Source organism: Chenopodium album, chromosome 12 (genome assembly GCF_948465745.1).
Source record: "Chenopodium album chromosome 12, dcCheAlbu1.1, whole genome shotgun sequence".
NCBI classification, from domain to species: Eukaryota; Viridiplantae; Streptophyta; class Magnoliopsida; order Caryophyllales; family Amaranthaceae; genus Chenopodium; species Chenopodium album.
Genome location: NC_137845.1, coordinates 10679390 through 10707052, shown reverse-complemented (window position 1 = coordinate 10707052; position 27663 = coordinate 10679390). Strand labels below are relative to the sequence as shown.

At 32.6% G+C, this 27663-nt stretch overlaps 5 protein-coding genes across 5 annotated transcripts; all 5 read right to left on the bottom strand.

The window, feature by feature from the left end:
• Positions 1–188: 188 nt before the first annotated feature.
• Positions 189–3901, bottom strand: LOC145571953 (uncharacterized). The gene is made up of 6 exons (XM_081630967.1): positions 3534–3901; positions 2294–2493; positions 2026–2166; positions 1406–1486; positions 620–747; positions 189–375 (listed from the first exon to the last, which is right to left on the bottom strand). The coding sequence occupies exons 1-6, from the start codon at positions 3772–3774 to the stop codon at positions 330–332; spliced, it is 837 nt and encodes a 278-aa protein (XP_081487093.1). The 5' UTR covers positions 3775–3901; the 3' UTR covers positions 189–329.
• Positions 3902–5343: 1442 nt separating this feature from the next.
• On the bottom strand, positions 5344–9004 carry LOC145571952 (uncharacterized). The gene is made up of 6 exons (XM_081630966.1): positions 8641–9004; positions 6967–7166; positions 6666–6806; positions 6331–6411; positions 5974–6101; positions 5344–5666 (listed from the first exon to the last, which is right to left on the bottom strand). Exons 1-6 carry the CDS (start codon positions 8870–8872, stop codon positions 5621–5623), a joined length of 828 nt encoding a protein of 275 aa, XP_081487092.1. The 5' UTR covers positions 8873–9004; the 3' UTR covers positions 5344–5620.
• Positions 9005–9370: 366 nt separating this feature from the next.
• On the bottom strand, positions 9371–11954 carry LOC145571951 (uncharacterized). The gene is made up of 6 exons (XM_081630965.1): positions 11642–11954; positions 10954–11153; positions 10736–10876; positions 9883–9963; positions 9671–9798; positions 9371–9440 (listed from the first exon to the last, which is right to left on the bottom strand). The coding sequence occupies exons 1-6, from the start codon at positions 11874–11876 to the stop codon at positions 9395–9397; spliced, it is 831 nt and encodes a 276-aa protein (XP_081487091.1). The 5' UTR covers positions 11877–11954; the 3' UTR covers positions 9371–9394.
• A 463-nt stretch (positions 11955–12417) lies between these two features.
• On the bottom strand, positions 12418–16240 carry LOC145571949 (uncharacterized). Its single transcript, XM_081630964.1, has 6 exons — positions 15935–16240; positions 14470–14669; positions 14013–14153; positions 13438–13518; positions 13176–13303; positions 12418–12878 (listed from the first exon to the last, which is right to left on the bottom strand). The coding sequence occupies exons 1-6, from the start codon at positions 16167–16169 to the stop codon at positions 12833–12835; spliced, it is 831 nt and encodes a 276-aa protein (XP_081487090.1). The 5' UTR covers positions 16170–16240; the 3' UTR covers positions 12418–12832.
• Positions 16241–17981: 1741 nt separating this feature from the next.
• Positions 17982–22585, bottom strand: LOC145571948 (uncharacterized). Its single transcript, XM_081630963.1, has 6 exons — positions 22266–22585; positions 20460–20659; positions 20180–20311; positions 19663–19743; positions 18951–19078; positions 17982–18647 (listed from the first exon to the last, which is right to left on the bottom strand). The coding sequence occupies exons 1-6, from the start codon at positions 22495–22497 to the stop codon at positions 18602–18604; spliced, it is 819 nt and encodes a 272-aa protein (XP_081487089.1). The 5' UTR covers positions 22498–22585; the 3' UTR covers positions 17982–18601.
• Between the last annotated feature and the right edge of the window lie 5078 nt (positions 22586–27663).

Here is a 27663-nt window from a genome sequence, read left to right as displayed (position 1 = left end):
AGAAGATAATTGTGTCCACTTTATAAGGATTAGGGGCTACTCATGCAATGCTAAAGATCATCAGCGTAGGTTAACAGAAATCAGATGATGACTTCTTTGTTGACGATTTTTCGAAAGTTTGAAATCTTTAAGTCTACCAGACAGAGCTGAGACTGAGGGCAGACATACATATCTTGGTGTCACATATATACAGAGAATATGGGAAACCCAGTCTTATGTTTTCTTTACCTCTTTATTTTGTTGGTTGGGGGAAGGGGCAGAAAGCAAGAGTTTTACAAACTTATGTAGCTCCATAAATTTACTGCTGCAGCTCTCAGCATATCCTGATCTTACACTAGAGAAGGTAGCCTCATCATACGCTGTCCCTCCATTACACTGTAAATTCCGTGAATAAGGGGAAAAAATCAGTGCAAATCCATTGATCAGTTATGACAATGCAAGTGAATTTGAACTAACAGCATGACAAATGACACTTAAGGGGAAAAAATCAGTGCAAATCCATTGATCAGCTATGACAAGTGATATTTGAACTAATAGCGTGACAAATGATGGAGTTAGAGGCAGTGTGTACTGCAACAACAGATCGACAGATATAAGCATTATTGAGGAGTTTGTATACCTCTTGACGTAGTAGTAACAAAAGTCTGCCAAGATGAAAGTTTGAACAACCTCTGAGAGAAGAGCAACTAGTATGTAAAGGTGTCCATCTCCTATATGTGTTAGGATTTCTCCCTTGCTGTCAATAAGCTGTATGTAGTTGCATCATATATGGTCAGTCAAAAAACCGTAGACAAGTTTCACTAAGACATATTATAGAGCATACTAATCCTGCAAACTACAAATCATTCATCAATTAGTTACCAATATGATACCGTGATTTCCTAAAAAAAAAAAAAGAATAATACAGTGATTCAGCAGATCAGAAGAGCAGATACTGACAATTTTCTGTCTTAGGTCAGTTACTTGTGTGTGCATTTCATTGCGGTGAGAAATATGCGAAACATTCCAAATGATCAGAGGTTAGCATATATACATCATCAACATTAGTTTAATGCACTAACAAGATACCTGCCCATTACGGAGCTGGGGCTTGGGGCAGGGGAGCCTGTGTGCTAATTCACAAAAGATTCTATGGTAGATTTGACAGGATCCATGATAGTGTTTGAATTAAATAGGCAAGTAACATACGCGCCAGGGGAAACAAAAAACAGGATTTAATATTCGAGAGCATCACATTAGTTAAGTATTCTGCCAATCATAGATTTCAATGTCTGCACTCCTTATTTAGGTATGAATAGCCAAGTACATGAACAACAATATAAATGCCATAGTAATCTCATGAAAAGGTAGGCAATGAAATAGAACACTTAACAGTAAAATGTATGATTGTATGGTTTATGCTTACCATAAATATCCAATTCGCGCATGAGAAAAATCTTGCAACACCCAAAGCAAAGACGTAATGAGCAGTAAATGGTTCAACCATCTGCAACACAACATTTTGAAGATGTTAATATGGAAATTAGAGAATGCTACTAATAATGCGCAAAAGCAAAATGATGTGACAAAAACATACTCTCATATGATCAGATTGTAAACCAAATACAACTACTTTTAATAAAATAATAACATTGAAAATCCTACTATCAAACTCATATTAACAATCATAGCTACGCGCCAAGAATCGAATATTGACACAAACTTGAGACCAGTTTTTGCATGAGTGACAGCAAGTAGCTCATCATACTTTCGATAATTTGAGTTCAATACTATTCAACTTGAGACCAATTTGTTTACCTACATACTCAAACATGCTTTGCTAGAAATGTACAGTTCGATTATGATTAGTACATGATTCAACTCAACTCACTATCATTAACATTCCAAGTCCCAATTCACACTCTTACTGAAACAAAAAAAGAAATTTTAAGGTTTTCATCCAACATATGAAATGAGCTTGTTTAAGAGACAGAGACATTAAGAAACATATTTACAGAGTATAATATCTAAGAAAATATTACTAACCTTAGCGTTTTGTATTAAATGAAGCTGAGGCAGCACCGAGACAGCTTCAATTGTCATAAGATATACAAACATGAATCTTGAGATGATGTGAACTTGCCATCCAGGATGGCCGATTAATGCAACAATGGCACAAGGCACCAACTGCGAGCAGTAACCAAAATCTGTCACTATCCTTCATGCTATATATGTTCTATACTTAAGTTTAGTAGAGAAGAGAACAAGAAGGTGTACAATAGTGGCCTAAACAAGAGATCGATAATTGGCTTACCACATAATACAAGGGCATGTTATCAAGCTCTTGCAAGTAGGTGCTCTTCAACTTATACTGTATCATGTAGATCACCCATAGTGTACATCCAAGGGTTAGTGAGTCAAGTACAACATGAAAATCGCGTAAGACACCAAAATAAGCTATGATTCTCATGATTAAGAATATAGCGGTTAGTTCCTGAGTCTTCAATGATAGACCTGTAAGATGATCATTATGGATATGATTCATAAATATAGATTATTAGAAGATTGTGTTTATATATATAAAGCTGTATGATTAATACACTAATTGTACAAGATAAAGAGACACATTTTGTTAGAAATTTATTTAAAGTGTAGATGAATAAAGATCATGTGATTACCATATTTATGTGTCTTTCCTTGTTAATTTTGAGGTTCCATTCTTTTATTGTCCATGTAATTCATTGCTTACTCCTTCAGGGTTTATGCAGATTGCAAATAGTATTAGTAAAATCCTGAGAATTTCTACTAATTTACTAAATGTTTGGTCAAGACTCCGTCTATGCCTCTATCTGGCGTAGTCTCTAAATTACAGGTCACATTTGACTTTAATGGTCAAAACATAAAAAATCGCTGTGTATAAAACCAACCTAACTATATTCTCTTTGCCTAATCTTTACTCTTTTTTTTAAACCTACCAATTTACCAATTTTACTGTTTATAACTTACTTTTAGAGTTGAACTGGGGTAATTATAAAACAATACTGTAATTAACATTATAATTATAAATAAAGATGTAAGCTTTCTACTTTTCAACAGCTACTAGATAAAGTTGATAAGCCTAAACAATGACTCACAACTCACAACTCACAACTCACAACTCACAAGACTTACATATGTCTTAAAAGTCAACATAACCATCTTTGAAGTTAAAATTCTAGTATCACAACCCTTAATTATAATAAATTATTACCATATATTTTCTATTTGTTTGATACGGAGTATTTATTTATTTTGGATCCAAAAGCCCTCATGTATAATTTATGTTTAATGAAAGCAAGTTCAAATTAGTTATAGATGAAGTATACTAAAAATAGACATTAACACGAATCAAACAAAATCTGACACGAGCATATATATTATTTCGTTCTTATACACTTATCGATAGAGTTAATCAATAAAGATTCCAAACACGAGGAACAATTAATTAAAAAAGAAAAATTAGGCAAAAGTTGGTGAAATTAAAAAAAAAAAAAAAAAAAGGAAAAAGGAAGTACCTGAACAAGTTTTGGTGATAGATAACTTGTAAATCAAAACTAAGAGACCAGCTGAATGAGCAATTTGAGTAATAATAAACAAGTTGTTTTGGGCTTTGACAAAAACTTTCAACAAAACCAGCAACATAATTGCTGCCACCACTCCCATGGTCACTTGCTCCCTTACCGACCGGCTTCGAACCCATCTTCCTACTCGCTTCACCGCCGTCGGTGTTAGTGTCGCCGCTCTTTTATCCCCCATACTAATATTCCGATCAACAATGGTGGTTTAGGAGAGAAAGAGTGATCAAAGTTGGTGTACTATTTGGAAAATTAGTTGATTTGGGTGACTAAGTGAAACACTCGAGCTTGATTAAGCTAGTGTGATTTTTCTTTCTTGTGGTGAGTACAACTGACTACTAAGTAATGAGTATGATGTTGGAAGTGGACCACGTTTAATATACGTGACATACTGAGTAAGTCATAAGATGACACATGTTTGTTATACCCAAGTTGATAGGTTTTGATTTTTGATGGGACCTATGGACGTACAAAATATTCCTTCCCTCTCCTTTTGTTGTTTATCCCTTCTATTTGTTATTCCTTTTGTCTCATAATATATTTTCTATTTTCCTATTAGAGATTTTAAATGTTGTTTTTATTTCTATTTTTAGATAGTACTCTCTTCGTCTTTTTTTTTTTTTTTTTTTTTTTTATTTCCATCACTTTGGACTGCACAAAGTTTTAGGAGAGTAATATAATATTGTAAGTTGATAAATAAATTATTATAGTAAAACTAAAATGGAGACCATGAAAAAGAAAGTATGTGAGAGTGAATAAATATTTTTATTATTTTAGTGGGGGACCATAGAAGAGAGAGAAATGATAAAACAAGTTAAGTGAGATTTAAAGTAAGAGAGAGAAATGATAAAATATAGTATAAAGTTAACAAATATAGAAATGATGCATTTAAAAAAACACCACAAAAAAAAGTGATGCAAATAAAAAAAAAATGGAGGGAGTATGTAAAGATTATCATATCCTCACTTTTTTTTTTTTTTTTTTTTTTTTTTTTTTTTTTTTTTTTTTTTAACTTTATTTATTGTACTTCCTAATTTACCCTTTAATTTTACACATGCTTTATACCTTTTTCCACTTTCTCTCTCTAACTTTTGTTTATGATTGTACTTTCACTTTTATTAATACACTTCATTCACTTTCTCCTCCTACTCCCTCCCTTTTTAAATACTTGCTCCACTTTTCTTTTTCAGCCGTTTTTAAATACTTGCTCTATTTTCTTATTTGGAAAGCTTTTACAATATTTAACTAATTTATCTCACCTAGTAGACCCACCACATATTCTCTCTCCTCCAATCCTCTCCACTACTTTGCTTTTTATAATTTTTTATTCTTTCACCTACCCCACTACCTCCATATATTTATATTTTCTCCAATTTCTCCTAAAACTCTGCGCATGGAGAAATAGAGCAAGTATTTAAAAACGGAGATAGTATTTCTTAAATACCATAAAAAACACAAATATGAACTATATTATGGGATGGAGAGAGTAGTAATCTATTGAGGTGTACACGGATTTTAAAAAAAAAATCAATTATTACGAAATGGAGGAAGTAGTATAAAAGTGGGTATTAATGTATTATAAATGGTGGGAGACGGTAATAACAATCTAGGGCTGATCACCCTTGACTCTAATTGGTTTCAGACCTGAATTTTTAGCAGTAATTGGGCCAGTCCTGGCCCAAAATTTTAGGTATATTTGGGCGTTTAGGCACCAAAGCCCAAATGAACCTTGTATGTATTAGCCCAAACCTGTTTTTTTCAAGCAATATCACCCTTTTCCTCTCAGTATTACTTCAACCAACACACTTGAATGTTTGCAAGGTAAGTACTGTATTTTACATAGATTTGCTCACTTTTGAGTTTTTGATTGCTGAAGGAACTGAGACTCAAATCATACATACAAGTCTTATTCCTTATTGTTTATTCAGGGGTGTACATTGAGGCAGCAAACAAACTTCAGCATTTACAAGAACAAAGTTTATGGTTGCAGCTCCCAGCATTATCATCCCCGATAACGGATCCTAGACTCAGACCAGTGAAGGTAGCCTCATCATGCGCTCTCCCGCCATCACACTGCAAAAACCATTCCCTTATAAACATCATGCTGACAAGCTACAAGAGCAACTACTACGACAGATAACAGCTACTTTTGTCGAACAAACCTATAAATTTGCATAGCTATATGATGTCTACATGCATGGGCAGATGCTAAAATTGATCATAAACTCATTTTTTAAAAAAAATTGATAACAAACTTCAACATCGAAGTCTTAATCCCAATGATGGGATCATTTACTGCACCATTGTCATACGTAGTATATTTTATACTCTGTCAATAACGTAAAAAGCATATGTAAAATTTAGAATGAAGCTAATGTACCTCTTGACGTAATAGTAACAAAAGTCAGCCAAAATGAATGTTTGAACCACCTCTGCGATAAGAGCCACCAGTATATAAAGTTGTGCTTGCCCTAATTTCGTCAGGAGTTCTCCCCTACTGTCAATAAGCTGTATGCAATTGCACGATATAAGGCTATATAAGCTTCGTTGAATAATCTTAGACAAATTTCAATTGGACATGAAGCATACATTTCAAAGTTTTCGCTCCTTAGGAATACCAGCTCAACTATGTTAAGCTTCTAAGGAATGCATTGAGGGTCATAATATGCATGAACAAATAAAATAAAATTCTAGAGCATTTGTAACAGAATGTATCCTATAAGACTTATATCCTCACCATATTTATCCAATTTGCACATGAGAAGAACCTTGCAACACCCAATGCAAATACATAGTGAGCAGTAAATGGCTCAATCATCTGCGAAACAAAAGATGAAGGGTAAAAGAAGAACGTGTTAGATCATATAGGGCCACCAATAAACAAATAAGCGAAAGAACTTGTAAAAAGTAAACATGACTCTGTAAAACATAGAAGATTAAAACCTCATACAATCAAAATACAAACAAGAATAAGTACTATGGAATGGAATATTCATTAATTGAAGTTGAGGGAGCACAACAGCTTAGAGAGATTAGTAAAGTATTCGCGGAGTAAAACAGGAATTACAGTACCTTAGCCTTTTGTAGTAACTGAAGTTGAGGGAGCACTGAAACAGCTTCAATAGTAATATAGTACATGAAAAAAAAACCCAAGATAATGCCAGCTCGCAATCCAGGATGCCCGATTATTGCAACAATGGCACAAGGTACTAACTGTCCACCAAAAATATAGCATATCAAATCACTATATATATAATCATCCTATGAGTAAGATAAGTGTGTTCAAGGCAATAATAATAAAGTAAAGCAACAAACTAAATGAAAAAAGCGAAATATAAAAGATTAAATACAGAACACCAACAAAATTGCTTACCACATAATATAAAGGCATGCTGTCTAGTTCTTGCATGTAGGTGTTCTTTAATTTATAACGCATCATATAGATCACCCATAGAGTACATACAAGGGTAAGGGAGTCAAGAACAACATGTATATCGCGGAAGAGCCCGAAAAAACATAGGATTCTCATGAGTAAGAACATTGCTGTAAGCTCCTGAGTCTTCAATGATAGACCTGTGAAGATTGAGAAAGGATACATTGATATAGTCTACTATAAAATTAAGGATATATCCATGTCAAAGAGCTCTAACAGAGCTATTATGTTTTGTTAGAGATCTTTATTAGAGGAAGTCTAGCTGTTGGATGAACAAAATCATCTGATTGTTTATTTATTTGTTTGTACATTGTGTCTTTGATCATGAAATAGGAAAGGAGATTAATACATATTCATCATCTCTCAGGTCCACTTAGAAGCACAAGAACACAAAATCTACATTCCTGCCACTGTTGCTCTCATAAACAAATTCCGTCACAAATTCACATATTACAAATAATTATATACCACCTCGATCTAAGACCATATTATTTACTCCTTCTGTGCCTAAAAAAGTTATAGTCATGTACTTTTTGACTTTTTATAGTCATGCACAAATTAGTCTCATTACCTTACCCTTTCATCAACATGTAGTGCGATAAGTTTATTTATTTCATTTATTGAATAGATTCAATTCTACCAAATATTGTGTAGTCCGTAAATTATACTATAATCATGTAACTACTTAAAAAAAAAAAAAAAAAAACTATAATCATGTATGTGACCCACAATATTATCCTCCAAACATGTGTTTCACGAGTGTTTAGTTTGCTATCAATCGTGACAAATGAGATGGGGCCAATCTTGATTATCTTTACCATTATTATTTGATTAAATAAACGATATCAACTTCACTTGTCTTATCTGGATCCTTATCTTCTTCAGAACTCTACCAATTAATTAAAAGCCAAAACACACACCCAAAAAAAAAAAAAAGAAAGTTGCATCATTTTTTCCATGGTCTCTACTATTCAGCTTAAACCATTAATAATTTCATATTCATAATTATATAAATATATTTAACGAATTTACCAACATACGAGGTACTAAATTAATGATATATTAGTAAAAAAAAAAAAAAAAAAAAAAAAAAACATAAGGTTAAAATTAGTTTGGTCAGAAAAGTGAATAATCCAATTAATAAACATAAGGAAGAGTAAGAAAAGAAATAAATTAAAGTACTGTAATTTTCATCTTCTTCCCTGATTACTCTTTCTTTAAGAAGTGCATAAAAAGTATACAAGTGCTTATGTATAGTATTAAAAAAGCTACAACAAAGCATAAAATATGATAATAAGTTATAATTAATTGCAATAAGTAATGACGAATAATCATATTACACGTTCTTATCACAATGTTATATTTTATATGTTCTATTTTATATTTTATATGTTCGGTTTTCATGATATTATCTACCTGTACATATAAGCAACCCTTGTAGTGAGTTAGTGACCCATGGATGGTACGGTTACTGTAGAGTAGCCGTACCGTCCCGACTTTCGGGTGGCATAGCCTATGACATTAGCTATGAATCTATGATGCCTAAAGGAAACTTGCAAACCAAATGAGGCTTATCAACATAAAAAGAGGTAAATTAAAGAAAAGATTACGTACCAGAACAAGTCTTTGTGATAGTAAGCTTGTAAATTAAGAGTAAGATTCCAGCAGAATGAGCAACTTGAGTTGCAACGAACAAATAAGTTTGGCTTTTAACAAAAACTTTGATCAAAACAAGCAACACAAATGCAGCAACGACGCCCATGGTCACTTGCTCTCGCACCGATCGACTTCGAACCCATCTTCCTATCTTCTTCACAGCCACCGGTGTTGCGTTTTTGTCACCCATTGTTGCTTCACTTGCTAAACTTAAGAGTTAGCAACTAGAATTTGCCAAAGTTGAAATGAAGAATTGAAGAAAAAGTATAATTAAAAATTAATAAGGGAGAGTTAAGGGTCACTACAATTACATATTGAATGTGAATTGTTGGTGTGGGTCTGCCTAGCTTCAAAGTTGAGGATGACATTTTTTTGTTTTCCATTGTTATTTATTAATGAATTTGATAGTGACTTTTTTAGATGTGACTTTCATTTATCATTGAGGATTTATATATTCATCGAAAATAGTTGTTACTTTTTTATAAACTCGGGTTTACTTACTTCAAAGTACATAAGGTACACTCAAGTGTATAACAGAAGCATTGCTCGTATATAAAGTTACATAGATTAGATGCCTATTCTTCTATACTGGCAGATCTGAGGCCAAAAACATACATGTCTTGCTGTCAAATACACAGAATGAATGGAACAAAGAGAAGAGCATAGAGAACTCGAGCCACGTTACATTAGCAGTTCCAAATATATCCCAGCATCAGACCGTTGAGGGTAACCTCATCGTTCGCTGTCCTTCCATCACACTGTAAAACCAAATTTCTTTTTTAATTTATGTATTTGACCGAAGAATTGAATAACACAAATGCATTATATCAGATTAATAGACCAACTTTATCAAGAAATAACAGTCGTCACAGACACTTAATTTGAACCAGTAATACGACAAATTAATACAGTTGGAGATATTTAGTACGGGGTATTACTTCGTGTGAAGTGATGAATATAAGAGTGTTTAGGAGTTCAGTTGGTATACCTTTTGACATAGTAGTAACAAAAGTCCGCCAAGATAAAAGTTTGAACCACTTCTGAGAGAAGAATCACTAATAAATAAAGATGTCCCTGCCCTATTTGCGTTAATAATCCTCCTTTGGTATTAATAAGCTGTTTGCAGTTACAAAATAAACAGGGTTATCAATCAAAGAATTGAAAGGTTTAAGAGAAAATGCAGGCACGCTGTATCCTAACCGAAAATATCCAATTCGCGCATGAGAAGAATCTGGCAACACCCAAGGCAAAGACATAGTGAGCAGTAAATGGTTCAACCAGCTGCATTACAAAAGAAATTACAAATGAGAAATCAGGATTCACAATCATGTACAATTCTTTACTGGATGCATGTTAGAATCACTCAGCTAGGAAGAACTAACTGAAGGTCTGAAAGCGATACAAAAAATTGAAATACAAGAAAGTAAGAAACAGCAACTACTACTGATACACATTTGTGCCTGCATCAGTATGCCTGTACTGCACTACTGCGTAAGAAGTTTATAAAAATTCGAATTCAGGCTGAACTGTTTATCTACTGAAATGGGCTTCACCAACTCAACCAATGAATATGTTTTATACTCTATCACGCCCCCTCACACGAGAGCCCGTTTGGACTAGAAGTGTGGATGCAGCATGGGCCCTCCTCATACCCATCGCTTAATATTCTACTTGAAAGTGGGGGGTGGATGAGATTCGAACCCGTGCCTTTATGTCACGCTGGCTCTGATACCATGTTAGAGGACCAACTCAACCAAAAGCTTAAGCTAATAGTTGAGGCCCAAGAATATGTTTTATACTCTATCACTTAATTCATCAAGTAGTTGGCTATAATTTAGTAAAGACTTGATTCTGAACAACTAACATTCGAGTAAACTCAACTCATGACTTATGTAACTCTTACTACATCAGTGTAACAAAGAGGACTATCCAAATGTTCATGCCGCTACTGAAATGAGCTTGTGCTGAGATTGACTTTCAGGGCTGATAAAGGGTATACAAACTTGTTGCAACTTGCAAGGTAATAAAGCTCCAACTAATGAATATATGATACCTTGGCCTTTTGTATTAAGAGAAGCTGAGGGAGCACTGAAACAGCTTCAATTGTTGTAAAATACATGTACAAGAATCTGGTGACAATGTCGGATTGCCATCCAGGATGGCCTATTAATGCAACAACGGCACAAGGCACCAACTGTAAACACCAAATATACATATTATTATTTATGCTATGATCTACAATTGCAAGATGCATGAAACAAAATTTCATACCACATAGTACAAAGGCATGGTGTCAAGCTCTTGCATGTAGGTGTTCTGTAACTTGTATCGCATCATATAGATCACCCACAAAGTAGATGCAAGACTTATAGAATCAAGTAAAACGTGAATTTTGGACAAGAGTGTAAAGTAGCAAATAATTTTCATGATTAAGAATATCACTGTAAGCTCTTGAGTCTTCATTGATAGACCTGTGAAAATCATCATGACATCATCATCAACGATTATTGCACACATACTTATTACTTTGTATTTAGATGGCTCATATAGCTCGGTGGCCTCGGTCTATAATCAATATGTTAAAAAAATAATGACATAAGGAGTGATGGCGAAAGACAAGGGAAAGATCAAAGAGTTACTTTGCATGTTTTAACAGTGTTGTAGTAATTATTTCTTAAACAATCAACAAGAATCAATCCTTGAACAATCAACATTTTCTTAGTTTAATAAAATTAGTTCATTCATAAAAAGATCACGATAGCAACACCTTTAGCTTGATTTATCAAATAATTACATACCAAATTACAATCAATTCTTGCAATGCATTCAAACAAGCAACTAACATAACAACCAATAAATAACACAACTTACCAGCAAATTAAAAGAGGAAATCATATAAATATAAAGATTATAACCTTTTCTAGTAGAGGAAAAAGAAAAGAAAAAGGAAGTACATTACCGGAACAAGTTTTGGTGATAGTGAGCTTGTAAAGTAAAAGTAAAATGCCAACAGCGTGAGATGTTCGAGAAGCAACAAACAAATGTGTTTCTCCTTTCATAAACATTTTCAACAACACCAACAACGCCAATGCTGCAATTGTGCCCATGCTTACTTGCTGTCTCATCGTTCGACCACGAACCCATCTTGCCACTTGCCTCCCCACCGTCGGAGTTGCTCCCCTCTTGTGACTCATTAATCTCACTTCTATGATTCTTTGGTAGTAATAATTTGATCAGAATGAGAGAAAAATAGAGGGAGAGATAAATGGGATTTATTGGTTGACTTAATAATAGAGAGCAACCATAAGCCATGTTAACCACTACATAAATATAGATTATAATGAGTTGAGGTTGACTTAATAAGCCATGTTAACCCAAGTTTTGGTATTGGGTCATGTTGGTGGGCTTGGTTCTCTGGGGCAGCCAGAGCGTTGGGGTCTTTTTTATTCGTGCCGGCTGACCACTTTTAAGCCCATGTGACAGGTGTGTGAGCCCAATTTGGGAAACACAGCCCAGGCCTACGTGTCATTTAGAGTTGAACACTTTTTTTGTGGGCGGAGGACTCAAGAAGGGTAGTTTTGGAAGAAAATTATTGAAATATACGATTCAATCACCAAGCTTGGTGAAGAGTTTCTCTCTAAAAGAAAATTGGCACCCTTTCTCATGGATACAAATGAAAGGGAGAGTAACATGAATATGAATACCATGTAAAGTGTAATCCTTGGAGAAAGTCAGTAAAACAGTAATGGCACCTTTTCATTTCTAGCACGAAGTATACAACAATACAACAGCTACTTTCAGTTGAGGTTGAACCTTCTTAAGTTCCAATGACCAACCCAACTTCACTAACTATTCTACTTCACAGTTTACATAAGCTAATGTGGTATGAATTACACAAATTGGATGCTCACTTCCTTATTTCTGATAGCTGACAGAGCAAATCCTTATTTTTCGCAGGAAAAATAAAATAAAATAAAATATAATCTGAGACTGAGAGCATACAAGTCTTTATTTTTCTATTGATACATTGCTATCACATGAAAGGCGAACATGGGAGTAAAGTCTTACTCTCCCCTTTGGGCAGAAACTCGATCATCTTCATGAAGAGAGTTTATCGTTGCAGCCTTCCGATAGCACAAGTTGCTGCAGCTCAAACCATTGAGGGTAGTCTCATAATGCTCTGTCCCTCCATTACACTGTCAAAGCCATTTTCTTGTTAGATTTCGCATTTTTTACCAAAGAAAGGGAAAACAGAGGAGGGAGGGGGGGGGGGGGGGGGGAGGACATATTTGCAAATAGCTAGGAAAGTATGTCTCAAGTAGTTTACACAGTTAAAAGAGGATTTTTCATAGATTTAGTACAGTATATAGAAAGATCAGCTTGTCGCTATAATTAGTATGATTTTAACTACTAACTAGATAAATTGTATACAGTTGGATATACTGTTATTTTGGTAACAAGGGACAAATATGAACTTTCAAAAATTGATGTACCTCTTGACGTAGTAGTAACAGAAATCTGCCAAGATGAAAGTTTGAACAATTTCAGCGAGAAGAGCTACTAGTAAATACAAATGTCCTCGTCCGATTTGCATCAGTATTGCTCCTCTGCTGTCAACAAGCTGTATGTAGTAGAAAAGGTGGGTGGTTAGTCGAGAGATCTTAGACAAGTTTTAACATGTGATTGTAAATTTTTTATGAGAGAATGACACTTGATTAAGAGTTTAAGACAGTGTAATGTATGCTATATCCTTACCATGATCAACCAATTTGCACATGCAAAGAATCTAGCAACACCTAGGGCAAAGACATAGTGGGCAGTGAATGGTTCAACCATCTGCAACACAAAGGGAAATCGATGAAAAGTTAATATTGCATTAGTGGAATCAATAAATAAATTAGCAAGTGCAAGTAGATAAATTATATGGCAAAGACAACATTAGACAGAGTATAGATAGGTTCTATCTTTTGATAGAATTTGAACAAGGATGCATGAAGTTTGGAGGGGTATCACTGGTTTACTGAAATTGAGCTCTGAAGGTTCTGCGAAGTATTAGGTACGTGTGGGGCAGTGGGAGAATGTGCTCTGTGGCGATTGTTCAAAGATAGACATAAATAGGTTGACCCCTCTTCTAGCTAATAACATAACCACATCGGAGCATGTGCACCTAGGTGTGATGAATAGGTACTTTCAGAGTCATGAGTGCAACCAGTTTACAAGCAAAACCAGAAATAGACTAGACTAGATGGCCTAAATCCTATACGAGACATGGATCTTAATGTAATAAAGATGACACATTTTGTAATGTATCGAAGTTAATCTAACAGTACCTTAGCATTTTGTATTAAGCGCAACTGAGGGAGCACTGAAACGGCTTCAATTGTCTTAGAATACATATAGAAGAATCTGAAGCTAAAGTTCACTCCAAATCCAGGATGGCCTATCAATGCAACGACAGCAGAAGGCACCAGCTGTATATAACAAAAATAGTTTTGGATCAACGAAAATATGGTAAGCTGTTACATAATGAGTAGTTATGGTTCAAGTATTATAATACTAATGAATATTTTTGTTGAAGTATTGCATAAGTTGCCTTTGAATGATGCTCACTTATTTACACATTCTATTGAGTTATGAAATCTGCATCAATTTTCATCAGTTTTTAATAACATCGTAACTCAGAGTACTTAAAAGTATAGTGGTAATGTATAGTACATGTTGAATTGTTGATGATGATTACATAGAGAAAGAATTGAGAAAAGTGAAACAAGTAACAAAATCACTTACCACGTAATACAAAGGCATATTGTCAAGCTCTTCCATGTAGGTTTGCTTCAACTTATATCGTATCATATAGATCACCCAGAGAGTAGATACAAGTGTTAGACAATCAAGTACAACATAAATATCACGTATGAGCATAAAATGGCACGCGATTCTCATGGTTAAGAATACTGCCGTTAGCTCCTGAGTCTTCAATGACAAACCTGTACAGATCATCAAGAATACACACACACATATTACTAGGAGAAAGCATATATAATTGTATGATTAGTAGACTAAACCAAAGGACACCACCTTTTGTCACAAAATCATTAGATTAGATAAACATAGAACATCATATGTCAATGCTTCCTGAATACGAAGTAGAAATAGATTATTTCCTCCACATACTTCATGTCAATTTTCATGATTGAAGAAAATAAATTATCAAAATTTATACTCTGTAACTTAAAACACCAAATCTCCTAGGCTATTCCTCTTAATCGTTCCACATTTGTGCATAAGCATGGTTAGACCAAGGCGCATTCTATCAAACTAATTATAACATCAAATAAGTTGAATTCATTCTAATCAAGAAAAAAACAATTTCAAATAAAATTGGATACGTTTAGAATTGTCGCCTAATGCCCAGTACACCTTACGGTTGTAAAATAATACTCCGTACTTGTATAACAGCGAAATTCATACTCATATAATTAAAATGACAAGGTGTTTCACGAGGTACTCGGTTGACACTAAGGCAGCAATCTTGGCCACCAGTTGTTGATTTTTTATGATACAACTTACAAGTGTTACAACTTATAGTATGATATTGACATGTCAACCATAACTTCACATTGTCCATTATGACATATCTTATCCCAATTACTCAATTACCAATATTTAGTATTAAATACGAAATAATAATTTATACAAACTCTTATAGTCTTATTAAAATTTAATCACCGTCTAACCAGGAATAGTATAATAAAAATATTTGAGATTAAGGGTATATTCTGTTCACCTTATTTTCACTAGTTCAGTTAAGTTCAGATCAGGTTTAATAAGTTCTGGGTTACCCAAGTACAAATTACAACTAAAATAAGTTTTAATAAGGCCTAATAAGTTCAGATAAGTTAAGTAATATTTTTTTTTTTTTTTGAAAGAAGATTAACATTTTTAGTTGTTGAGGAAAATCTAGATATTCCAAGTAAATCTTTTGGTAACCATAGAAAGATTTATCAAGTGATAATTTCATACAAAGTATATAATTATCAAGTAGCAATTTCGTATTTAAATTGAAAATAACAATATACAATCGAAATGATTGAATAAATTTTCCGTCCACATAATTCCGAAGACATTTTCGAAGATATATAATCAGCTAATCACAAATTCATGATTGATTTGTTTGAAAATCAAGGAAACCCTCAAATAATTGTAGCTAAAAATGAGTTAATAGTAATGATCAAAGGAAAAGAGGAATTACCAGAACAAGTTTTGGTGATGGTGAGTTTGTAAATTAAGACCAAAATACCAATAGAGTGAGCAAGTTGAGCAGCAACATAGAAATAATAAGGATAATTTTTGACGAAAAGTTTGAGTAAAACAAGGAATATGAATGCTGCAATCGACGCCATTGTTACTAGCTGTCTCACTGATCGGCTTCGAATCCATCGCGATAGCTGCTTCACTGCCGTCGGAGTCGCTCTTTTGTCCCCCATTTTTTCAACTCTCTTGAAATGGAACTTTGAGGAAAGAGAAAGAGAGATAAAAATTTGTAGTAATGTAATGGTCTAATGGAGCTTCACTTTTAACTACAAAATTAGTAAGGTCGCTGAGTTGGCGAACCTTTCCATTCAATATTTTACCAGTTTTGTTTATCTCATTTTGTACCAAATTATTTTATCTAAATTTAATTTAATTAATTAAGGGATTTTTCATTTGATATCATTATAGTTTAGACTTTTCCATTTGGTATTTAATTTTTATTTTTGTTCCAAATTGGGTGTCAAAAAAAATTGATCAGTTAAGGTTTAATAGGATGTTTGAGCCCTTAGCGGCCTAAGGTTCAAGTTTAAGGTCGAAATTAGCAAAGAAAAACGCTGAAAAATGTCACAATTTATGTGGTAAAAAAAAAAGTCTCATTTTGTATATTTCGATTTGTTTAGCACAAAAAAAAATTCCGAATCAAGTGTTAGGGTCATTATGATCTTACAGGATCAAAATTTGCAGTCGGAATTAGAAAAATAGGGACCACAATCATACAAAACTAATACTACCTCCGATTTTTTTTAGTTGCAACTTTAGAATATTTTATATCTCACAAATAATACCCCAAAGTTGCAACTAATAAAAATCGGAGGTAGTACTTTATTTAATGGGATGCTATTGTAAAGAATAAGTTAAAATCACAATGGTACCGAGTGGAATAGTAATAAAAATTGGGTATCAAATGAAAAAACCAAAACTACAATGCTACCAAATGAAAAATGAGAAAATCCCATTTAATTAATTACCATAAAAAAAATATTATTTAATCATTTGAATTTTGGAATTTATTTGAAATTAGGTGAAACAAAAAGACCCTAATTTTTTTTTTGAAACAAAAAGGCCCTAATTCATCTAATCATCTTATACGACTTATTTAATTGACCTTGTATTTAATGAAATAAAATAATTTTTGTTGACCTGAAATAATTTTTACAGATATTCAAAAAAATTAGTTGGTTACTTCGTTAATTTTATAAGGATTACTTCGTCAATATATTAGAGGTTATTTGATCAGTATTATAGAGATTACTCGATTAGTGTTATAGGAGTTACTTTATTGAGTCTATTTTATAATAGGGGCTTATTGTAATATGAGTATGAGTGAAATTTTTATTGATATACAATTGCATTTATTATTGTTAAATTTAAACATTGATGTGTATTATTGCAAGTATTTAATTTTAATTAATTTTATTTTATTTTTTTTTGACAAGAACAAGTATTTAATTATTTATAAGCAAATGAAGTAAAAATTTTTATTCACAAACATTAAATTTAACGTCAGGAGTATTATGTAGTACTGTATGAGATGTTGACGAGGGGGATAGTTTAATACTCGTAAGTGATGCAATTATGGTATGGTTGATTGACTAATGGAACTTGAACCACTGCTACCTGCAAATAATGTTATGAAGCTGCTACACCGCCAACTTATCCATTTCCATAGTGTGGAAATTTAAAGTTTATGAATGCTAGGTACATTTTGTTAATCAACTATTTATGAATTTCAGGTACCAGCTATTTTGGGATCAATAGCTCGGATTTTACTTATAAGTCATGCTAAAAAGAACTCACATAGCAAACACATATTACGCGTGTTCGGCATTATGTCAAATATGGGTATAACAAACACGAGTATGGGTGTCAAAAACTGATCCGATCTTACCAAATACAAAAGAACCAGAACTAAGGGGCTGCACGCTGCAGACCCGTTACTCGTTAGTTTAGGAATACACAATCATACTCCTGCAAGTCCTGTTTAAATCAAGATTAATGTAAGGATAAATGCATCTGATAGACTTTATTCTTATAGAGAGCAAGGGGGAGTAATCAGAGTAGACTGTATACCAAACGATAAATCAGAAGTGCACTTTTATTTCTAATATGCAGGGCTGCTTCCAGCCGAGATTGAACCTCAATTACCCTAATTCTTCACATGTACTAATGTAGAGTACTTTACACAAATTGGATGCTCACTCTTCATAAAATACAAGGGCCCATTTGTCGGTATGTAAAGATGGGTAGAAGGCAAGCATTTTGTAATAAACTAACTTGTAGGGGTAGTATAGGTATTTTAGTTATATTAGTTCATTAGGGTTAATAGTCCTTAGTATAAATAGAGAGGTAAGGGAAGGAAATAGGCAGGCAGAATTTTGGAGTAGTTTCTTAGGAGAGTTGTGACCTAAAGTCACTATTGGAGCTTTGTAGGCTAAACCTACTACTATCGTTGTAAAACCATTAATTTGTTAAATCAAATTTCTGAGTTTTCCCTTTCGTTGTACTGTTATTACACCGAGTAATATCAGTCCATTACACATTTCACTAACTTAAGCATCTTCATGAAGTAAATTATGGCTGCGGCTCCCAAAAACTTATCCTGGGCTCAGACCATTGAAGGTAGACGCATCATGCTTTGTCCCTCCACTACACTGTAAAACGTTTTCCATATTAGAATCTGTATTTTGTAGCTAATGCAAAGTAAGGATAACCAAAATTGCTAGGAATTTTTATAAACCTCATACTGTAGTAGCTAGGAAAGTATGTCTAAATGAGTAAAAAGACAATGTGGTTCAAAATTTTTCTGCAACAGATTATAGATTAATTTCTTAAAAAAAAGCACTATGTTCGGAGTTAGTGTAATTTGAACTACTAATGTCACAAACATATGCGGTTGGATGTAACATTGCATTAGAGCAGCTAAGCGACGTAAGTGTATTCAGAAATAGATGTACCTCTTAATGTAGTAATAGCAGAAATCTGTCAAGATGAAAGTTTGAACCACCTCAGCAAGAAGAATTACAATCAGATAAAGTTGTCCTCTCCCTATTCCAGTCAATATTGCTCCTTTGGTGTCAATAATCTGTATGTAGTTGCAAATTTATCAGTAAGTCAAGCTATCTCAGGCAAATCTGTAACATGGATTACAATACAAAAATACACAAATACACAACTATCTTTTCATTCATTCTAAAACACTACATTTATCTTGATGATAGAACGCCATAGGTGGGACGTGGGAGGAAGAATAGTGACTGTTCTGCATCTAGATGTGCGTTTGTAACGCACACTAGTTTGCAACCTAACTCTAAATTTTAGAAATTTGAATTAATGTTCCTCTCAAAATCCAGATGTGAGGATTCATCCTGATTAGATCAAAGATAATAGTAAGTGAGAATAGGAAGAATTAGCATACTAGCATACTTGCCATCTGCCATGGGAGCATCATGTATGATAAAATTGGCGCTATCACAAGATTTAAAGTCATTTGTGTATTCAATCAATCCTTCATCTATGCTTCCACTCTTTGTTAAGAAACTCCGGATTCAGCTAATTAAACTTTCATACAAATTTAAAGTCATGATGTACATAAACAATCTTGTGAAAACAAATAAAAGATTACGACGACAATTGAGAGTTGAGACAGTACGTATGATGTATACTAACCATGTATATCCAGTTTGCACATGAGAAGAATCTTGCAACACCCAGGGCAAAGACATAATGCGCAGTAAAGGGTTCAACCACCTGCATCACAAAGGGAAAAGACTTTAGAAATCCAGCTCGACCAAGATTAGTGATTACATAATTCTTCCCAAGAAGATAGAGGAAAAACAATCTGGGAAGAATAAAATGGAAGTTATCAACAAGTATGAAGTAGCTCCTGGTACAAGTTTAAGCATGTGTATCAGTGTATGTGTCATTGTGAAAGTAAGTTATTACACTTTGTTTAATATGGAGTATCGTTTTATTTGAATCCAACCAGTTCACCAGCTCCCAAGCCAAACATCAGCTTTACCGGAAACTGACTGCAATAGATGGCCCCTAAATCGAGCTAAGACTCTGTTCTCAATGAAGCATGAGATGACTTAACCAAACTACCCAAGCATGAAATGAGCTTCTTTATAAAAAAGAGATATTAACACTTTTGCTAAGTATCACATTAAAGCTAGTGTTACAGCACCTTAGCATTTTGTATTAAGCGCAGCTGAGGAAGCACTGAAACGGCTTCAATCGTCTTACTAAACATATATAGCAGCCCTATGATTCCAGATCCAGGATTGCCTATAACAGCAATAATAAAACAAGGCACCAGCTGCAAACAGCAAAAGTAACGTGTCACTATACTTTGCATACTCTGTAAAATATAACAATCCAAATAGATGCCTCAATCTACACCGATTTTCATAGACTTAAATATATTGTGGACATGTGTTACTTACAATCTAAAATTGGGTTCTTACCACATAATATAAAGGCATGTTGTCAAGCTCTTTCAAGTAGGTGTTCTTCAACTTAAATCGTATCATATATATAACCCAGAGAGTAGATACCAGGGTTATACAATCAAGTACAATGTAAATATCGCGTGTGAACGTAAAATGACTCACGAGCCTTATGGTTAAGAATATCGCAGTAAGCTCCTGAGTCTTTAATGATAAGCCTGTGAAGATCAACAAGGATATACTAATTACTAAAATTCATAATTACAAGCATATTGTATGATCAATAGACTAAAAATGAACCAAGGATCGACTTTTTGTTAGAAAAAATTTTCAGTATCACAATAGATGAACAAAAATCATGTAATCTGCTGGTTGATTGTTAGGTAGATAGGATATTATATCATATTAGCATCAATTATGCTATTCTCCATGATTTATGTAAATAGTTTTCTCAATCAAATCTTTTGCACTGTCAATGGATATAGTCACAATACGAGTACTCCGTATGTTTTTTTTTAATCTATTCTCTTAATCCTGTTTTACTTTTTGCACAATTTCAATGTACACGTAAGCATAATTATTGTGAATTTACACGAATCAAACTAGATCCCACACGAGACCACGGCTATAATTTCTTCTAGATATTGACTGTGTATTCAAATCCGTTGCATTGGAATTATCCAAACAAGATTAACAAAAAGAAACATGGAGAGCATTAAGAACAACCTATTTTCTTCCATTTTTTCAACAAACTTAAACCCAAAAATAATAATTAAGCAAATATAAGTTCTATTTTGTCAGACATGTACTTTCTTATTTCAAGCAAAAAGCCATAAAAATACAAAATTTAGATAAAAGTTAGTGTTAATATTCAATTTAATATGCCCTCAAAAAACAAAAACAAAAAAAAATCAATTTAATATACTCCTAAAGAATATTCAATCTTTCTACGAGTATCAAATAAAAAAAGTGGACTTTATTTACTACATCCGTTAACTTTTGCTTGAAACTTTAAGATATTATTTGTGAGATATAAAACATTATAAAGTTAGAGGTATTTATTTTTTCATTTAAAAATTCTCATACGAACATGCTCACAAGCACGTGAGGAGGTTCTGTTGTGTGTCAGCGTGTTCTGTTCCAAGGTGTTGTTTGGTTGCACATAAAACGGCGGAATTAAAAATTTCCATGAATTTGGAAATAGGAGACTTATTTGGTAGACCACAAAAAGTGAAAGTGTGGGAAGTACAAAATCATGGGAATTTAATTACCAAGATCCCTTGGTAATTCGAAATTTCCATGATTTGTAAATACCCATATTACAACCAAACAAGTTTTGTAAACTCCTAGGAAATTAGATGTGGGATTTTAATTCCTATGAAATACAAATGCCTATAGGAAATAAATTCCTTTGTCAACCAAAGGAGCACCAGATAAAACTCTATAGTTTCCATACAAGTAAAATCTATTTTTAAGAATTCTTTAATAAGATTGAAAACTATTAATTCAAAGGCGTACATTGCCAAACGAGAAAATCAAAACAATAAAAGGGGATTTTTTTTTTTTTTTTATTTATTTTTTTTTTTTTTGAAGAAAGGGAAAAAATTAAATTAAATAAAAGAACAATCATTGTTCAAATAACAAAATTACAATCGAATAGGGGAAAATAAATTAAATTGAATAAAAGGGGTATGCAAATTACAGGAAAACATTAATAAAACAGAGTCAAACTTGATAATCAATCAAATCAAATTACACAATAACAATATAAAATTATACACCAACAATTGAATAAATTGGGATTAAATAAAAAGGGCAAATTACCAGAACAAGTTTTGGTGATGGTGAGTTTGTAAATCAAGACTAAAATCCCAATAGAATGAGCGAGTTGAGCAGCAATATAAAAATAAGTATAATTTCTGACGAAAAGTTTGAGTAAAATCAAGAATATGAATGCTGCAATTGACGCCATTGTTACAAGTTGTCTCACAGATCGGCTTCGAATCCATCGCGACAGTTGTTTGACTGCCGTCGGAGTTGCTCTTTTGTCACCCATCACTCCTCCGACTTATTTAGACTCTCTAAGAGAGGTATTGAGATTGAGAGAACTTGGTTTAGTTTGTTTGACTCTAATGAAAAGGAGACAAGAGTAATGATTTATTTATTTAACTATATTTGCCCCTTTCTCCTTTTTGGTAACGATTGTAACATTAGGATATACACAAAGTTTTCGGAAAATTATAGGGTGAGGATCAAAAGATAAATTTTTTATTAATAAAAAAAAGTAAAATTAATAAGAAAGAGAAATATTTATGAAGTGGGGTTAGTATTTGGGAAGAGATAGAAATACAATACGGAGTACTAACTTCGTTTTATATTTTTTTGCAACTTTGGAATATTTTATATCTCACAAATAATATTACAAAGTTGCAAAAAATATGAAACGAATGTAGTAATTTTGAATTCTTTTTAAATATGGAGATTTTGCAATTATTATAGAATATATATAAAAGGAAAGTGTTGTAATTATTACGAAACGGATAAAATATTCCGTATAAGGTTAGGTTTTTTTTTTTCCTTTTACGTGGAAGTTCATGTGTAGAAAATTAGTTAAGTTTGAATAATTTCATATAAGCCCGATCAGAAAAAATAAGTTTAATAAAGGTTGCCAAGTTCAAATTACAACTAAAATGAGTTTTAATAAGGTTTAATAAGTTCAGATAAATTCAGATAAGTTTAGGTAAGTTCAGATAAATAAAAATTAGGTTAATAGAACACACTATCACCCTATATTTTTCAGGTTAGGTTTTAATTAGTTCAAATAAGATAAGATAAGTTTAACAATCCCTTTTGCATGCCCCCGGTTTACAATAATTTTATTGTACATCGAACATTTTGCGAAAAGTGACCCTTTTTCGTATAAAAGTGACCCTTTTTCTTCTACAAAAGTAACCATTTTTTTCACAAAAGTGACCTTTTTTATTCACAAAAGTGACCCCTTTTATTCATAAAAGTGACCCCTTTTTTCACAAAAGTGACTCTTTTTCCACAAAAGTAACCCCTTTTATTCACAAAAGTGACCCCTTTTATTCACAAAAGTGACTTTTTTTCAACAAAAGTAACCTTTTTTCCTTTTGCATGCCCCCGATTTACAATAATTTTATTGTACATCGAACATTTTTGCAAAAAGTTACCCTTTTTCTATATAAAAGTGACCCTTTTTCTTTACAAACGTGACCTTTTTTATTACAGAAGTGATCCATATTTTCACAAAAGTGACTGTTTTTTTTACAAAAGTAACTCTTTTTTTTTCACAAAAGTGACCCTTTTTTCACAAAAGTGACCCTTTTTTTTCACAAAAAAACGAGTATTAAAATTAAAAAAATAAACACAAAATGCAAAAGTTAACCCAATGGCTCTACTTTCATCCCGTATCTTTATCTCTCCTCAAAACTAAACATTTCCACCATTAACAAACCTTCAAATTCTTTCTTCGCTAGCAACGCCGATAGCGACCCTCGCCGATTCCACCATTTCCGACCATCTCACCGAGCAAAGTGACGACGATGACGATGACGACGACTATGCACTTCAAGCTTATTAACTGCGAAATTCCATTAAATAACAAAAATCAATAAATATAAAAGGCAAAAACCTTTGAATCTCAAAATCAATAGAGATAAATCATGGAAGGAAATGAACTGCAGCAAAAAAGAAGAGAAGAGGAAGTAAGAGTGGAGAGAGAAAGTGAAAGAAGAAAGCACTCAAAGAAGATGAGGATTCAGAAAATGAAAAAGATAGGAAGAAGGTGCTCACGTGCGAGTCCAAAGAAGCTGATTTACAATATTGATATTGTAAACCCGATGTTAATAAACTTTTGTGTAAGTTTAAATAAGTAAAAATATATTAAATATATAATATACCTTTATTGAAGTTAAAAATAAGACAATCATTAAAAAAAAAAAATTATTGTCTAGATGTAATATTATAAGGATACTTCCCTAATAGTTCAAGAGTATGACTTAATTCAAGATATATATATATATATAAAATAAAATAAATTAATAAATAAACTTCCCTAATAGTTCAAGAACATGACTTAAGGCCTATTCATATTTACTGAATTGAACTGAACTAAGTTGAGCCAAACTGAATTGATTGGAGTTGAACTGAATCGAACTAAATAGAGCTGAAATGAATATTTAATGAGAGAAGGAAATTAGGAGCTAGACTTAACTGAACTGATTGGAGCTGAAGTGAACTGAACTGATTGAAGCTGAACTGATTAGAGCTGAACTGAATTGAAAATAAGCTGAAGTGAACAGGCCCTTAATTCTTTTTATTGATGTAAAAACCTCTAAATATAACCAAAATCGAATTATATAGTAGTGATAAATTTATGGTTAAAGACACGATATAAAGCTTGTTTAAAGTTGAATAAAACATCTATTTATATATTATGGAGTACAAAGTAAAGATATTGTAGTCAATTTCAATATTTATTTATTAAATCATACCATGAAACATATATGTAAAATATAACACGATAGTTATATTTTCTTAAATTTTTAATATCTCAAATCTCTTACAATTTCCTATACTTAAATTCTTACTAGTCTCGTCTCCTTACAGTATGAAACATGCATGATGAATCAATAATTAATTATCAATAATTCAATAATTTAATACTAAAACAGAACCGGGAGTGACATGTGTCATATTCTGGTGCTGTTTTTGTCCTCCGAAACTCCTTTTTTTTTTTTTTGTGAATATTTGATACAACTATTACAATTTCATTTCAAATCTTTTATATTATTATTATGACAAAAATATTTTCTTTTTGTTTGGTGTTCATAATTCTTCCATACACATTTACTTAAAATATTATTCCAACTCCTTTTTAATTATCTGATAGTAATGTTACATTTTGCCAAAAAAGTACGGAGTAATATTCCGTAATAAAATTGATTTATGTTATCAATATTAAAGAAAATTCTGTAAATCATCAGTTTTGTTTGTTAGATATAATTTTTTTTTTTAAACAAAAATTAGACTTATCGTGCATGGCACGGGGCCTAAGCTAGTAATTAATAATACAAAGTACGAGTACTAAATTTTGCAACATAATAAATTTGGAAACATAGAGATTAGATATTTAGAGGCTATAGAAGTAGGGCCTGTTCTCTTACGTTAAAATTCAGTTCAGTTCAGCTGAGTTCAGTTCAGTTCAGCTCAATTCAGTTCAGTTCAGTTCAGTTCAGTTCAGTTCAGCTCAGTTCAGCTCAGTTCAGTTCAGTTCAGTTCAGTTCAGTTCAGTTCAGTTCAGCTCCTAATTTCCTTCTCTTATAAAATATTCATTTCAGTTCAGTTCAGTTCAGCTGAGTTCAGTTCAGTTTAGTTCAGTTTAGTTCAGTTCAGTTCAATTCAGTTCAGCTGAGTTCAGTTCACTTCAGTTCAGCTGAGTTCAGTCAATGAGAACAGACCCGTAGTAATGGAAAAAGAAAATTAAAAATGGCAAGTATAGCATGGCATTGTCTTATTGGCTGGAACATGTAATATGGCCTACGTGGTATGTTTTAATTGGTCGTGACCTTGATAGACTATGTGTCATGTGTTGCATTAATGCTGCCATGTTTACCCCAAAAAATAAAAATCACAAATTATTGTTGCCATATTAGCATTTTGGATAGCATTTTTATTTATTTACTCCGTATTAATAAATTTTATTTTATGGGGAGCAATTTCCATGAATAATGTGAGAAGAGAATAAAATTCCATAAATACGCTACATTTTAATAAAATTCCCGACGTACTATCCACGTCAGCAAGTGTAATTATTATTATTTTTTTTTTTTTTTTTGCCAAATTTAAAACAAAATCGCTAATTAGCGGTTTCATATAATGTAAACCGCTAATTCAATTAGCGGTTTTATGTACTGTAATATTGATTGGCTTGTTTGAGTAAGTGGTTGAACAAATAAACCGCTAATTGAGGGTTCGTTTGGCATCGCTGTGGTTTTCTGTTTTTTGGTTTTTTGTTTTTTAAAAGTATGTTACATATGTCACATAATGGATCAAAAAATATTTAGACTTATTAAAATCATGATAATTTTGAAAACTGACAACAAAAAAGTGGAAACACCTTTTTCTTGTTTCCTGTTTTTGGTTTTTAGTTTTCAAAAAAACAGGAAATTGAAAACCAAAAATGATGCCAAACAAGCCCTGAATTAGCGGTTTAGTTTAATAAACCGCTAATTCAGGGTTCGTTTGACATCATTGTGGTTTTCCGTTTTTTGGTTTTTTGTTTTTTAAAAGTATATTATATATGTCACATAATGAATCAAAAATTATTTAGACTTGTTAAAATCATGATAATTTTGAAAACTGACAACAGAAAAGTGGAAACACCTTTTTCTTGTTTCCTGTTTTTGGTTTTTAGTTTTCAAAAAAAAGAAACTGAAAACCAAAAATGATGCCAAACAAGCCCTCAATTAGCGGTTTTAAACTTTTTTTTTTTTTTTAAATATCAGGTTTACAAAAGATGACGTGGACAGTATGTCGGAAATTTTATTAAAATGTAGCATATTTATGAAATTTTATTCTCTTCTAACATTATTTATGAAAATCGCTGAGCAATTTTATAACGGAGTAGTAGGGAAGTCCCGTCACATCAAGCTCGGGCCTACAACGGAAATATATGGCCTAATATGTTGGATGAGGAATTGAGGACCCCTAAATTATTGGTGTATATAGTATAAACAAGATTAAAGATGTCTAAGGCGTGAATCACGTGACAACGAGTCATTGTCCTTATTGATTTTGGATCATTCTCATTCATTAGGTGTTTTTTGATATGATGCACTCCCTTGAAAATCAAGATGTTTTTGATGGATGGTCTCATAATCTCATTTTGGTCCAAATTATACTCCGTAATAAGGAAACACAAAGAGGTTAATTATGCGGAGTAGTACAATTAAATGGTCTCATAATCAAGTTTAGTCCATAAATTTCAAATGGTTGGATAGCCTTTTAAACAACATTTCCAATGATTGGACAAATACTCCTTATATCATAAACCCTTGGGTTTGGAGGTAGATATATACTTCCTCTGTTTTTTTTTTTTTATACATATAACATATTTTAAATCATGCTTATCAATAAGGTGATTAAATTAGGTAAACGAATAAATTAAGCCATAAAATTTAAATCGTAGCAACTTATC

Bases quoted from the DNA above. Each gene is read 5' to 3' on its own strand.
- LOC145571953 (XM_081630967.1), bottom strand. From the start codon at position 3,774: ATGGGGGATAAAAGAGCGGCGACACTAACACCGACGGCGGTGAAGCGA. The intron at 2,494-3,533 runs GTACTTCCTTTT...ATCATCTTACAG, and splicing joins TATCACCAAAACTTGTTCAG to GTCTATCATTGAAGACTCAG. The intron at 376-619 runs GTATACAAACTC...CGGAATTTACAG, and splicing joins TGTTACTACTACGTCAAGAG to TGTAATGGAGGGACAGCGTA.
- LOC145571951 (XM_081630965.1), bottom strand. From the start codon at position 11,876: ATGAGTCACAAGAGGGGAGCAACTCCGACGGTGGGGAGGCAAGTGGCA. The intron at 9,964-10,735 runs GTATCATATATT...TTTGTAATGCAG, and splicing joins TCTTAATACAAAAGGCCAAG to CTGGTTGAACCATTTACTGC. The intron at 9,441-9,670 runs GTATACCAACTG...TTGGTTTTACAG, and splicing joins TGTTACTACTATGTCAAAAG to TGTGATGGAAGGACAGCGAA.
- LOC145571949 (XM_081630964.1), bottom strand. From the start codon at position 16,169: ATGGGGGACAAAAGAGCGACTCCGACGGCAGTGAAGCAGCTATCGCGA. The intron at 14,670-15,934 runs GTAATTCCTCTT...TGATCTGTACAG, and splicing joins CATCACCAAAACTTGTTCTG to GTTTGTCATTGAAGACTCAG. The intron at 13,519-14,012 runs GTACTGTTAGAT...TTTGTGTTGCAG, and splicing joins GCTTAATACAAAATGCTAAG to ATGGTTGAACCATTCACTGC.
- LOC145571948 (XM_081630963.1), bottom strand. From the start codon at position 22,497: ATGGGTGACAAAAGAGCAACTCCGACGGCAGTCAAACAACTGTCGCGA. The intron at 20,660-22,265 runs GTAATTTGCCCT...TGATCTTCACAG, and splicing joins CATCACCAAAACTTGTTCTG to GCTTATCATTAAAGACTCAG. The intron at 19,744-20,179 runs GTGCTGTAACAC...TTTGTGATGCAG, and splicing joins GCTTAATACAAAATGCTAAG to GTGGTTGAACCCTTTACTGC.
- LOC145571952 (XM_081630966.1), bottom strand. From the start codon at position 8,872: ATGGGTGACAAAAACGCAACACCGGTGGCTGTGAAGAAGATAGGAAGA. The intron at 7,167-8,640 runs GTACGTAATCTT...CAATCTTCACAG, and splicing joins TATCACAAAGACTTGTTCTG to GTCTATCATTGAAGACTCAG. The intron at 5,667-5,973 runs GTACATTAGCTT...TGGTTTTTGCAG, and splicing joins TGTTACTATTACGTCAAGAG to TGTGATGGCGGGAGAGCGCA.